The sequence below is a fragment of the Orbicella faveolata genome, unplaced genomic scaffold, assembly GCF_042242905.1.
Source record: "Orbicella faveolata isolate gen_17 unplaced genomic scaffold, um_ofav_v1 contig_1, whole genome shotgun sequence".
Lineage (NCBI taxonomy): Eukaryota > Metazoa > Cnidaria > Anthozoa > Scleractinia > Merulinidae > Orbicella > Orbicella faveolata.
Window position 1 is genome coordinate 38,838,405 of NW_028301536.1, and position 14,096 is coordinate 38,852,500.

The 14,096-nt window shown below is 39.6% G+C and overlaps 1 protein-coding gene across 1 annotated transcript; it reads left to right on the top strand.

The window, feature by feature from the left end:
- Window positions 1-197: 197 nt before the first annotated feature.
- Window positions 198-12,260, top strand: LOC110057283 (uncharacterized). The gene is made up of 12 exons (XM_020763875.2): window positions 198-372; window positions 2,859-2,900; window positions 4,434-4,640; window positions 4,965-5,186; window positions 5,301-5,419; window positions 5,632-6,098; window positions 6,712-6,909; window positions 7,419-7,704; window positions 8,161-8,299; window positions 8,779-8,935; window positions 9,618-10,328; window positions 10,624-12,260. The coding sequence occupies exons 1-12, from the start codon at window positions 198-200 to the stop codon at window positions 10,871-10,873; spliced, it is 2,973 nt and encodes a 990-aa protein (XP_020619534.2). The 3' UTR covers window positions 10,874-12,260.
- The last annotated feature ends 1,836 nt before the right edge of the window (window positions 12,261-14,096 follow it).

The following is a 14,096-nucleotide window of genomic DNA, read 5'->3' on the forward strand; positions in this document are numbered from 1 at the left end:
CTGGTGATAAGAACATCCGTGGAAAATATTGTTGTTGTAACTCCTTTTAGCGGGTTAAACATAATCATTTATGATATTGATTGTTAGGTTGAATAGGGAGCGGAAATCAAAAAATCAAATAAAATAAAAAGGTTGCAACTCGTTTTAGCAGGCTATTACATACATATTCAGGAGTCAAGGAACAGTGGAAAAAGATCATGGAACAGCATTTTCCGAAATTCCGGAAAACGAGACGTTTGCGGCGAAGCAGGCGACGCAAGCGAAAAATTTTGCCCGGCTGGGGATTGGGGTCTAGGCGGTGTTTTTCAAAAGTAAATATGGCGGCCAAAGGGAAGAGAGCTACCAAAACGAATGTGTTTTGGTCAAAAGATCGTATCCTTTTCAGACATTTTACTCACGTGATATCTATATAGCCTTTTAATAGCATTTTTATAAAGGTAGTAAATTGTGCGAAGGGAAGAGATCATTTGCTCGATTGTGAACTTAAGTTTAAGTTTTAGACGGACTAGTTGGTCCCTTTACATGTAATTAACTGAAGACTAATTATTAATTTAATTTCATGTTTTGAAACCTTTAGCTTTGTTTACGAAATTTCGAGCATCGTAATTGTCCAACATGTTCTTTCAGAATTATTCCATGAAGCCTTTTCGTATAGATTTAAGCTTAACAGGGTTTGCATTGATGATTTTGAGTCCATGTAATGCACCTATCAATATTAAGCCGCTGTGGGGGGAGGGCGGGCAAAGGGGGGGTATTTGAACTCCGATCATCTTTTCAGTTCAAATGCCCGACCCCAGGGAAATTAAGCTTGGTCAAAAGAGTGCAAATTCCCCATCCCAGGGATATTAGTGTTGTTCAAAAGAAAGCAAATTCTCCAACTCTATCTAGAAAAGGCATAGGTCTGTCAAAAAGAGAATTAAACATCAAAAAGTTGTAAATAAAAGGCTACAACGCAACAACTTCAAAATGCAACGTCTGTTTAACATAAAAATGTCAACTAATTTATGTTAAAATTGTGACGACTCCCTAAACATATACGACTAATCAAGACAGAAAACATGGAAATTCTTATCATGACTAATGTCCTACACCATTGTGACATTTTAATTACTTACATTTTAAACAGAAACGATGAAAATAAAATGTTGACCTCTATCTGTAGTAGAGAAATATGAAAAAAGGCCCATAAGAGGACTCAAGATCTTAGATGTATTCACTAATTCATAATAATACACTGCACATGATAGGCTCATAAAGATGAAGTTCAGTAATTCAATTTTGTATAGTACTAAAATTATAACCATGCTCAGAAACAACATGCATCGCAAATTGAATGTATGAAGGTGAATACAGAACACTATTCCGTGAAATGTTTCATAATTTCAATTCACTTGAGCTTAAATTAAAAACAGTCTTAGGTTATGTAGGATTCGGAAATTTGTTTCCATACACAACTTTCAAAATACAAAACAATGATGCTTAGCAATGGAGTTAATCTTTAACTAAGGAAAAACTAAGATCTGTAACAAAGGCCTTGTTTACAGAATATCTGCAACAATGTTCAGTTCAACACCAAACTTCTGAGCATCTCGTGCCCAGCCAGCGATCTGGAACATTGTTTTCTTCCAATTCTGTTCAGTTTGTTTCCAGTCATTCTCGGTCATCCAAGATGGTATCTGTAGGGTCCAGTCTACTTATAGTTAAAGTTAAAAGTTCCGACCCCTGGGACTCGGCGAATGATCAAAAGTCCCAACCATGGGCAGACTTGTTACGTCAAAACCCCCTCCTATGCCTGGCCTCCCCCTCCCAGCAGCTTAACATTGATAGGTGTATAAGTATTCATCTGTGTGGCTAATAAAGCTTTTATAATCAACTGAACATTGGCAAACTCAATCTTCTAGATGACTGTTTGTTCTATAGCAGTTAATTTCAGCATTTGAATAATCCATAAGGTACTGTTATGGTAAGCCAGCTTGGATAAAGATTAAACTTTCCCATTGATTTGCTGTGTTCTTTATTTTGAACGACACACAAGACTTGACTTATCAGATTGACATAAATTTTTTAGGGTTAAGCAATGAGATGAATTTTATCAATCTCTGTACATGGCCTTTTATCGACTGGAATTAATTTTCCCATGTTTCTTGTAGTATTGAATTAAAAAGAATAAATTAACATAAATTTATCTGAACACATAACAAATACTACATGGCTTTGAGTATTATATACTCTGATAAAAACTTTCTGTATTTGGCTTTTTACCACAATTGCTACTAATCTCGCAACCTGATTGGCTAATTTGCCATTGTCGATAAGGGTCCATACAACGCTGCTTGCATCAATGTGTCATGCTCTTGATCACGCTCTGAAAAAAAAATATTTTCTTTGACATTGATATTGAGGTAAAATACAAAGCGAATGTGGTTTAGTGTTGTCTGTACTCTTATCGACAATGATATGTGTCATCACAGTGGTTAAAATATGTTGTGGACTCACTTGGCTGCACCTTGTGAGTCCACAACATTTTGACCACTGTGATGATGTATATTGCCGTCGATAAGAGTACAGACAATGCTAAACCACAGTCGATTTGTTAAATTTACAACACTACATGTATTACACTCCAATTGGTCTATGCCTCCCCTCCCCTGCAAGAGCTTCAAGGAGCGACTGAGTCCCTAGTACTCTCCTTACCTTGCTTTTTACTTTTCTGCCCAGTCATTTTCTTTTTGTTTCTTGTGTTTTACAAATAAAAGATGACTGAATCCAATAACTTGCATGGGCTCACATAGCCCTGGTAACAAAATATACAGTGTATTATTTTGAACTTGACAACTTTGTGTTGATGATGACCTCAGCTGATGATCAAGATGAGAAGATTGTGAAAGTTCACATGCCAGGTCAGATGAAAAGTGTATCTGCTCTTAATCTATTGCATGTGTAAATTATGGAGAGATAAACCATTAGCAGTGTGTTAATACAATGTAATCTATGCTTACATACAGCTATAAATTTGTTGGTTCAATATGTTAGCTAACAATCTGAATAACGTGTGAAAGATGGCATGAATTATAGAATCTGTTACATTTCGCTGATAAATTATCTGCACTTACAATCAAGCCTACAAGATCATAGCATGCAAATATAGGTTATTGACCAAGCTTGTTTGGTCAAGAGGGCTGGAAATTGGCCAAGTTCTTTTTTTGCATGTTTATGGACCGAGAAGGAGTCAAGGTCCATAAACACACAAAAAGGAATGAGGCCAATATCCAGCCATCTTGACCAAACAAGCTTGGTCAATAAAGGATTTGTTATGTGGCTTTCGGGGAAATTTTTCTTGTGGGACATGGTGTGTAGTCTTGAGCGGGCAAGATACAGTGTAGCTCCATCTGGCCCATTCGGCTAGCCAATCACTGCACAGGATTTGATTCATCTTGCCTGCTCACGGAGCTAGTCATATAATAAATCAGTTTATAGCCTTCTCTCAACTCCTACTAACTTGCAGATGATCATATAGTCAAGTAAACTACTGAACGTTATATGTACATCGTTCACCAGCTATTCACTGTAGACTTATAGTGGAAAACTGTCTGTTAGTGATCATGACCTGTTGAGGAGGGTGTATTAGAACTCTGGCATGATTGCCTTTCAACGTCGAGGAATTGTGTACACAGCACTGCACATGCATGTTATTCAGCAAGGAGAATGGCATTACACTAATTATGCATCTGATTAGTTGGGATAGATATTTCCAAGGTGGTTCTTGTACTATTGTCTATTTTTGATTCAAATACAAGTGTCCTCTCAAAGTATATTTATTTAGGAAATCAGGTATACTAAAAGCTGCAGTGGCTGTGTTGTCTCAGATCTCCTGAGACTATGTAAAGCCCCAACCAAACGATCACAACATTTCAACGTAAAATATTGCAACGTTGTTGGACGTAGCATGTTACATGCGTTTTGCTCTGTTGTGACATGTTGGGTGTTGTTGGCTAGCTCAAGTTTGAATTTGAAATGGTCAAATTTGAGCCAACAACATCCAACATGTTGCAACACATACTTCACAACAGGGTGGCCAAATGCACATAACATGTTACACCCAGAAATACTGTGTAGAAACATTGCGATCATTACCTTAAAAATGAAAACAACAACAACAACAACAACAATTAAAAGCTGAGTGAGAATGAAAAACAGGCAATATCTTTTTTTCATTAGACACTGCATTGTGTTGTGTCACAAAGGCATTTTCACTTAAGCTTGCCAAAAAATCTTGAAAAACTTGAATAAAATACATTATGCAGCAATAATAAACACGTAATGTCTTTAGCATGAGGTACATTTCTTAAAGACTCTTTGTTGACTGTATGAGTGTCCCATTCATTTTTTAAATTTTGAATGCTTTTAAATAAAATATATCTTATATGTTTTAGGTGTAATACTTGATCCTCATGTAAATGTGAAGAATCCAATGGTAAGAAAACCAGTGCACATGATGAAACCAAGAGTTGTGACTCTTCAAAAGCCTCTGCATAACTCCCTGGAGAAAAGACAGCATGATTTGCCAAGAAGTGGGACCAACAAAAGTCCATCAAAGAGTGGCTCTGGCTCTTGTTTATCTCATGATGGAGAACTCTTTGGTAAGGTTACACATTTGAAACTCCTGCATTCTGGTCATGTCATACAGGGAAATGGGAAAAACAACGTCTTATTTTCTACTATTATCTAATGTATACATGTACCACTAATTGTGTAGTGTTTTCTTTATGCCAAAAAAAGGGAAGAGACATTCTACTTAATAGATATTAATTTTGTGCAATGATATCATGCCCGTTTTTTAATTATTAACAGCAATTATTATTTTATATGAGTGTTGAGAATGAGTTTGTTCTTGATAAAGTAATACCTGCAATCATATAGAATGGGGGCTAATTTATTACATGCTACTTGTACTGTACTTTTAGGTGGAAGGCGCCAGGGAGATGATAAAACCAGAAAAGAGTTGACATTGAAGGAGCTGAATCCTCAAGACAAGAAACGTGTGGCTAACTTGGTTAAAGAACTAGCTAAGGTAGGAGAGGAGCGAGAACATGCGGAGGAGAGGCTTAAAGCAGAGAGACTGGCATTTGAAGAACGGCTGGTTATCCTTCAAGAGGAGTATGATGCTGTTATCAAAGAGAAGATTTGTATCCAACTTACTTTAATCATCATTTGTTTGATTATGAGCATTTGCTTAAAATAGGATTCTTCATGTTCTGTTGTACAATAATCATTTAGAATGCCCTTAACATGTCCTTAAGATTTGCAAAAGAGGTTTCTAGAATTGCAGTCTCTGCTGGTGAAGTATCAGACAAATGGAAAAACACCATCACCGACAAAGACAGTGAAAAGTTCATTGGCTGGAGACAGGCTAGCACAGGTGTGTAAAAAAATTCATTTCAGGCAATGGCAAACAAATCAGTAATGTTGTATCAACAAGCTATGTATTGGGGCTTACTATGTGTACCAAACTTCTGATTCTGCTTGTGCAGTAGACTGACCAATATTTTTCATGGCTGTATTGATAAAGCATTTTGATATTTATGCGAGGCATGTAACTTTTGTTTGTTTGTTTTTTGTCTTATTTTCAAGGACACAAGCATATTGCTTGTATCGTCAGTTTCTCCTCCAAAGCCTATACACATTTCTCCCTCCAAATCTGCACTAACAGAGATTCCAGGAAATACAAGATCTGGCTTGGATGTTCCTTTAAGTGAGAAGCTTGATGCATCAGGATTGCAAGCAAATGCCTCACAGCCAGTGACAAATAAAACATTCCCTTTAATCAACAGGACCACCACAGAGTATAAAGATGTAAAATCAAAACCTGCACAACTACACAGCAGTAGCTTAACTTTAAGTGATACAGGAGAATCTTTTCCGAGAATTCTGGGGCCATCTCAAGATGGTAAGCCTGTGGTGAGGACTAGCAGTGGAACCCTCCCTACCGCTATGCCCAGTAAAGTGATATCACCTCATCGTCAACTTGTGGAAATTCCACAGACTTCAGTTCAGAAAGAAGGACTTTCTTACAACTCTAAAGAATCAAGCGAGCCAAGGTTAGCTACATAACAATATACTGTAGTGTGATTGGACCGTACATTACCTATTGACCGGGGGTAGTTACTAGGTGATACTAATTGCAGAACATGTGTTGAACTGTCTCCTTGAACCTTGCCACGATAAGCAACATCAAATATCCACTTTGTTGGCAGCATGGCTGGTTCTGTGGCTGTGTTTATTAGGCATTGATAGTCTAGAGACCCAGGTTCTATTCCTGGCTGAATTACATTTTCACTCATTCCTTAGTTGTTGTTATTTGTGTTCCCAATCTACTTGTAACATATTACTATATACTGTACACGTACAAAAATTCCAATTTCCAATTTTCAAAAATCTGCAGTTAGCAAATGGAACAGGATTTCCAGATAGATGGCGTTGGAATGGAATGTTTTTTCAATTTTTTATGTACGAGGCCACCCAAATTTTTGAAACTTTCTTCCCAAATTTCCATTCCATTTGATTTTGCTCTTGCATGGCTTGCACAGACCTCGAAAATTCCTTTAAAAACTACTGGATCCTGATCTAAAATCAGAAAAAAAAAAAGAAAAAAGAACATTACGTATCAATCGGTATCATTTGCTATAACGTCGTCTTGTTTTTCACTTTCAGTTTAAACACCTCTTCTGCTGTAACAAGTTATCCACACTTGCCCTCTGTTGTCAACTCACATCCGGCAGTGCACCCTGGGTTGACTGCTACATGTCAGTATCCAGCAGTACAAGCGAAGCCTGTGTTGTCTGTCTTTGGGGATGGTGCTTCTGAAACCAAGACTGATTGGAAAGTACCGCCAAGAAAACACGAGGATAGGTAGATATTTGCATTTCCTGGCATGAATGATGTGTTCATTGTACAAACAGCATGACCTTGATACAGTCACCAGGCCAGAAACGTGGAATCTGATTTCGAATATTCATCCGAATAATGGAAATATCCTTGCAGGGCTGTGCTCTAGAAGAGCCCGGGTGCCAAAGGCGACTAACTTTTGCCTTTTGGGCCACTGGAAAAACTCACTTTTTTCATATAAGCTTAGGTGCAGGGCACCCAGGATTTCATGGTTAGGAGCCTTTGGGCTCCTTGAAAATTTTCTTAGACCACAGCCTTGCCTTGTCGGTGTAGATTGCAAGATTTCTCCGCAATAAAGATTACTATGCACATCACGTCTGTTTTCGGAACTCTTCAGCAGTTTTGATTGTAAACTTCCATCGCTACTGGCATTTGCAAAGTGCAGAACTGTTGGAATACTTCTGACATGTTCTAAAACCGGTAGCAAAACGTTCGGGACATGCAGTAATTGTAAGTTACTTTTTGGTGGTCAGGTCTTTCTCTGAAGTTTCTGGAGTCTCGGGGAGTTTCTCAGCTGAACTGGACGCTGTGTATCGACTGTACTGCCGTGAATATGAACTCCAATTACAGCTTCAACAACAGCAAATTGAACTGCAAAAACAACAGTTACAGCTACAGCAACAACTGCAGCAGGTCGAGACTCTACAACAACAACAACAACAACAACAACAACAACAACAACAACAACAACAACAACAGCAGCAACAGCCGTCAACGCAGAGGCATCAATCTATAAACCATGTATCATCCGCAACTCAGGTAACACATATTCTGTTATTCTATTAACTATGGGTAACAAAATAAAATATAAATTAATGAATGCATGAATAAATATGAAATATAAGGTTTTTGAATGCACTGGCAGAGTTTTTCGAGAAAGCTGCTTGAACTACATGTACTTCGTTCTAACGAGAGAAATCAGAGACCAAAGTTGTGTTTCTTTTTGTTTGTTAGCATGTGCGCATATAATAAATCCTACCGTCACAGAGACACGACCTAACGGAGTCTTATTTTTATAAAATTGGAGTTGTTTGTGAATAAACAATCGATCAGAGTAAAAGTGAGATGAAACACTGGTGTGCTTGAGGACTCTTAGTCACTGGAAGTTTTACAATATAGGTTCTCGTGTACAGGTACCGGTATGTACCCTTTTACCAGACTTGTGTTGAATATGATCTGATATTCGATGATTGTGATTTGATTTATTATAAACAGGTCACTCCTGTTGCTACTCGCGAGAAACACCTAACGACAGTTGTAGACGAGACGCCAGCAGCTCCGTCTCTAGTGCCGAGGCCAACGTCACAGCCTCGACAAATATCGCCTGCTGGATCACTGGTTCCAACTCCAGAAGGTTTGTTCTTATCGTGTGTAATCACTGATGGTTCACCATTTTATGCAGGGAAATTAGCTGTTTGTACTTTGCTTTCTGGTTTTTGAGTTCGCTGGGTTGTTCGAGAAAGCTAGTTGTTTTATTGCGTGTTACTTGTATGTCAGATTAAAGACCATGTCGTTCCAATTGCCACTGTTGATATATTAGTCCCTCATTTTCAAAGTGACAATAAATCTGTACCGCAGATAAATCTTTAACCAGCAGATAAAATTTATCTAAAATATTGTGCTACCGCAAGATTGGTTAATTACAAAGGGTGCATTTTGCTTGCAAGGGTAAATTTTATACTGTGCGGAATCTGGTTTCCGAATCTTGTTCAGCTGGATCTTTTTTGTAATAGACAACTTGAAAGTGAAGCTTGTGACTGACTCCGTCTATTCTACACTCTGTTTACTTGGTCATTTATAGGTTGTTGTTGTTTATTACTGTTCTTCTTATAGCCTCCTCGTCTGCAACATCAAACGGCTATCGTACACCCGATGTAGGTGAAAAGCAACCACGCAATCTGTCTACTACTGGAGCATGCGTAGTGCGTGAAGATAGATGTGCTGGAGATGAAATGTCCAGTAGCACAGATTACAGGGACGGAAATAACAGGTCAGAAGTCCTGCTGATTAGGATCGTCAGATATTGCTCTACAAACATCATGATCATCTATCGAACATAGAGCTATTGCAAAAAGAAATGGTGTTTCATTACCCGGATCTACTGTTGGCGAGACCCAGGACTTAGATTAGGATTCTTACCCTCGAGAAAACCTGGGCGATTATTACATTACTCAGAACTCGCTATTGCAGGTTTGCTTTGCAATTTTACCACCACGATAAACCAGCATTTCAAGCGTTCTTCCTTACTGTATATTCGTGTAACTTGAAACATGAAGTAGTGAGTCATACCACAATTTGTTTCGATGCATTGTTTTGTTACAGATATTTTCCGCCATGTTTCCATGACAACTTAATACATAATGGGATAACTTTGCATTTTGGTATACTGCGTAGTTTCAATCTAGCTTAGAATCATTTCACTCATCAAAACTCAGTTTGTGATTCATTTTTATTCCTCTTGTGCATGTGGCTATCACATCTAAACAGCATTTGTTCATCAGTTTGTTGATCAAACTGGAACAAGTTAATATTGCCAATTACGAACTTTGCTCTGATTGGATAGTGTCGCCACTATGCCAACGCAAAACCGTTTCGTTTCTGAGAAGACGATCCAAAAAAACTAACTGTCGATCTAGAGTAAAGTGAACCATTTCTTTCTTTCGTTTTGTTAGAATGCAGCTCGGAAAAGAAAACAAAGATCCTCATGTACCAGATCCCCCGGGGCGAGTGCTATCTGCTCCTCCAAGTCTCGGTCACCCAAGGTCAAACTTTAAACACCGGCAAGTGCCTCGACCTCAAGACGAGCTACACATATCCACTGATCATTCTTATCGCGGGAAAGCAGCCCCTGGGTACGAGGGGCACTCGATGGACGATAATCCGCAAGTCATTCAACAACACACGGATGGAAGAGCGAGCGCAGGTTATCATGGCAGCCGTCCTGCGAGCTCTAGGTATTCACTTCATAGCTGGGGTCATGACGAGTCCTCTAATAGAGCACTGATGGTCTTGAGAGAAAGAAGGCATAATCACGACTTAAATGTTGATCACGATACTTTTAGTGGAAAAGAAAGCAATAGTCTATTATATCCAAGATCTAATTATGACATGAAGTCTGAACGATCCAGCCTTGTAGCCGAAAGTTTTCGATCAGATAGTCTTCTTAGCGGTGCAAGAAGAACAAAGCCTCAATCTTTTTACCATGGGCCTCCCACTTCTCGCTTTCAAGGCACTTTTACGAGACAAGCCGTGCCTAGCGACAAGCACTTTTCCTTGTACAGTGATGTTGACCGTGAAGCACAGTCACGTGGTCATCACATGATCCCAGATGTTGATGACGTCATGGATTTCAGTCATGGAAGCTTGGAGCAAGGCGTAGAAAGGTAGGGAATGTACATGTATCATGTTTTTACTTACTCTACGGCTGTCTACCGAGAAAATACAAGGGACAAGTGGGAAGTTTCATGGTACATGTATACCACTCGAAAGCGTTACATAACTTGTGTATAACTGATAAATGGAGAGCATGTTTTCTTCGTGCGCGTATTCCTTTAGCGAGTGCGCACCCAAAGCACACAGTGGAGATTTACTATTGCGTCTGAATACTACACGACTAGTCTGGATTCTATAAACATGTGAACATCAATTCTTGTCTCGTTCTGTATTGTTCCATCGTAGAGCAACTCTCGACAGCACATATCCACTGTCACTCGTGGAGATTGTTGAGGACTTAGAAGACAAGACAACTCAACACGAAGATTTCCTGTTCACAAATCCAGGAGTTTTGGGGGGACTGGACACTACAGACTCTGGTTACTCACAGGACACTAACAAAGAGAGGAGTCCGCTGACCAGTGACATTGTCAACTCAGATGACGAGGAAGCGGCTGTTCTTGGGGATATATTTTTTCTCGCGGGAAGAGTTTGAACTTAAACATTCTTTTGTTTTGTAATAAAGTTTTGTACTTTTATGGTTATTTTTTTATAATTATTGCTGAAAAGCCTTGTGTACGGAGCAATAATAACTCCTCTCTGATGTAGATGTATCAAGGTGATGATTAAGAAATTTAAAAAAGAAAGTGGAAAAAATAATTATAGTATAGAGCAAGTATTGGTGCAATATGATAGGCTATAGCAGCATGCTTTATGGAGGCGTGCTGTAGTGAGTAGTTATTTTATCGTTTAGGGAAAAAAATGATTGTTTGTTTGTATAGCACAAACGAGTAGAAATTTCACTCTTCAGCTTTGCTTTGTTTCCCGTGTGACAATGGATATACTATAGATTTAGATATGAAATCAACATTCCGTAAAGCCACATTAGGCCATTTTGAACGCTGATCGCTGCAAATTTGATCACTAATCCTCTTTCGCCCCAAACACACATAAATAGCGGCTGGTTACTAGTCAGAAGCGTGCATTGTACCCAGCCTCGTTAATATGCTGGACACGGCAAGGATGAGGCTTGATTCTCATCGTGCACGCCATCTTTGATAACCATGGGGATGATTCTGCCGCTAATTGCGAAAATTAGGCTAACAAGTAGAATAGAAATGGAATGGAAATGTAGTGCCTCGAAAAATGCTTTTCATGGTGCATTTGTTAAAATGATAAGTATTGAAGGTTGTTCAAAAATTGGCCCCCTTTGGCCGCTTTTTATGGCCTTACGCTACATGTAAATGAGACAAAAAATGTTTTATCACTGTAAAATGCCTATGATATCGTTACAAATTCCTATCTCAGAAGCGTGTGAGAAGCGGAAAACGCGTACGTCTAAAACAGGGTTTAATTCAAAACAATCTCAGTTATTTTTCCGCGCAGGTCGGTCCGATATACAGGTGTAAACTGTGCTATGCGGCCACGGACTTTACTCAGGACCTCCAGGACAGTTTCTCCCCATAGGAACCTCACGACCGGCAAATGACAAACCTGAAATGAATAAGATTGTCCTGCAAAAGCGGAAACGCAAACGCAACATTAACTAAGGGTGTCATGCCAGTAGTCACATTTTCTCGTAACTTGATCAAAGTTCGCGGAGTTTTAGCTTGATGGAAGGAAAACCCACTATAACAAATAAAGTACGATGATGATGATGATGATGATGAACATGAAAACCCGTATTTAATGTTTTCCTCTTCTATCGCGGGGAAGCACCTTGAACTTCAATCAACTAACGAAAGAAAACCTTAATAAATAACTTTCGGCGCTAACGTTAACGCGTGCGCTTCTGCAATTTTGTGGGACAACCTTTCTCGAATCAGCTGTATATGTTTTATCTCCAATAGATAAAAACTTATTAAACGTCTTATAAACCTAAACTGAACACTCAATCAAAGCAAAACCGCTATTTAATACCTATTTAAAGGAGGTCACTCCAAAAAGCTTACTTTTTTTGTCTTCGCCGATAGTAAGAAAACATTCAGCCTTTCCACTCACCGAAGTTTCAGCCTCAGAGGTGTCCGCTATCCTGAAGATATTCGTCTCGAAAGAAGCAACTTCGGAGGCCGCCATTTTGAGAAACCAGAAACTGCAAAGGACCGCATACGATAAACGCTGCCAATGTAGGATCTACAAGAGATCTGATCAGCCAAAAAAATGTATGAAGACAAACAATAGACTGCAAGGCTGATACGCTGCGTTTTTAAGGTATGGTACTGGCCATGCGGTTGAATGTTTAAATGTTTAGGCTGGCCTTGTCCAGCCACATTTATTCTTTTGCTTTTCGAGACACCAATCATGACACTTTGTCTTCTTGCGCCCCGAAACACGTGATGTGGCAACGCGTGTTTCGGGGCGCAAGTGAGTTCAAAGTACGGAACTTGATATAGTGAACGGGTCATTTTGCAATTTATGTGCGTTGGCTGTTGGGCTGGCGTTACATATCTTCGCTACACAATGCTGACGAGCCCCAAGAAGGGCGAAGCAGCTGTTCACTGTTGCGATCCTACTTTATCGCTTCTTGTCATGTTGGTGTCTCGAAACGTTTTCACGTAGTATCAGCCTTGCAGTCTATTGTTTGTCGCCATTTTGAATCTGTCTTGGCAGTCAGGCCGTGTTTATGTGACGTCATTCCGTCCGCTCGAAATTGGCGGGAAGGAAAAAACCCTGCAAATGACTTGGCATCATTTTTTCCAAGCGATTATCCACTTCTCTATCTTTAATGCTATCATTTCGGAGTTTGGAGAATGTTTGGCTCAAAATAATATGGCTCAAGAGCAGCCATAACCAGGAGCCATAATCGGGGACGGAGACCGTAAGTCTCGGGATTCGCGCGCACCTATGATATGGGACAATTTTTCTATTTTTAGAACAAATTGCGCCATCCTGACGTCATATATCCGCGCGGATTCACACACATGTCGGGGGCTCTCGCATGGATGTTGTCAAGTTGCGTGATCAAATGGTGAGAGTTGAGAGATTCTCTTGCGTATTTTTCACAGCGATGGCAGGGAATAAGGCAGGGAATACGAACCAGGGCGCTTATATGTAGTTTTATGCTCTGAGCTAACGGAAAAGGTAGGTTTTTCAGGGTCGAAGACAAGACTTCAATCTAGCGCTGGGAATGAATAATAAGATCTGCTCACGCCACAGGCAGTCCAAGCTCTCTATGAACCACACAAGCAACACAATATGGCATCGAATTATAAGGGTTTATATGGGATTTTCTACAAGATATCCTTGGAGGTAGTTAAAAGTGAAAATTCTCAATAAAAATGGCTTACCTTGTTCCATACATGTGTTGTTTGCTCCTGGTGTGGTTATTTTACCGATTGAACTTGATTTAAGCGACTTTTTTGAATTCCGATTTTCCCTTTATAAAGAGAGGACAAGGCGAAACACCTCAGTCGGAACAGCCTGCCGAACGAAGTCAAAAATCCCAGGCTAAAATGTGGCCACGGCCACAAATCCACCGCAGAGTTCAAGGGCAAAGGTTGATCTTTCATTTCAATCCTCTAGCCACACAATTGCAGCCCTGCGAGCGACGCCAGGCGGCTCTTCGTGTCCCCAGTGAAACGATAAAACTATGGAAGAGCTCCGTGTCGTTTGATCCGCGACATAACGACCGTTGAAATCGGCTTGGTAACCTCGTCATGTTGGCAAACCAAGACTCGCGGGGGTACTAGACCGCAATTTGTCAAATTTGTCAAACGTAA

What these genes read in the sequence shown, in the direction of transcription:
- LOC110057283 (XM_020763875.2), top strand. Translation starts at nt 198, where the DNA reads ATGGAACAGCATTTTCCGAAATTCCGGAAAACGAGACGTTTGCGGCGA. An exon ending in CTGGAGACAGGCTAGCACAG is followed by an intron (nt 5,420 to 5,631) that starts GTGTGTAAAAAA and finishes CTTATTTTCAAG; the next exon opens with GACACAAGCATATTGCTTGT. An exon ending in TTGGAGCAAGGCGTAGAAAG is followed by an intron (nt 10,329 to 10,623) that starts GTAGGGAATGTA and finishes GTTCCATCGTAG; the next exon opens with AGCAACTCTCGACAGCACAT.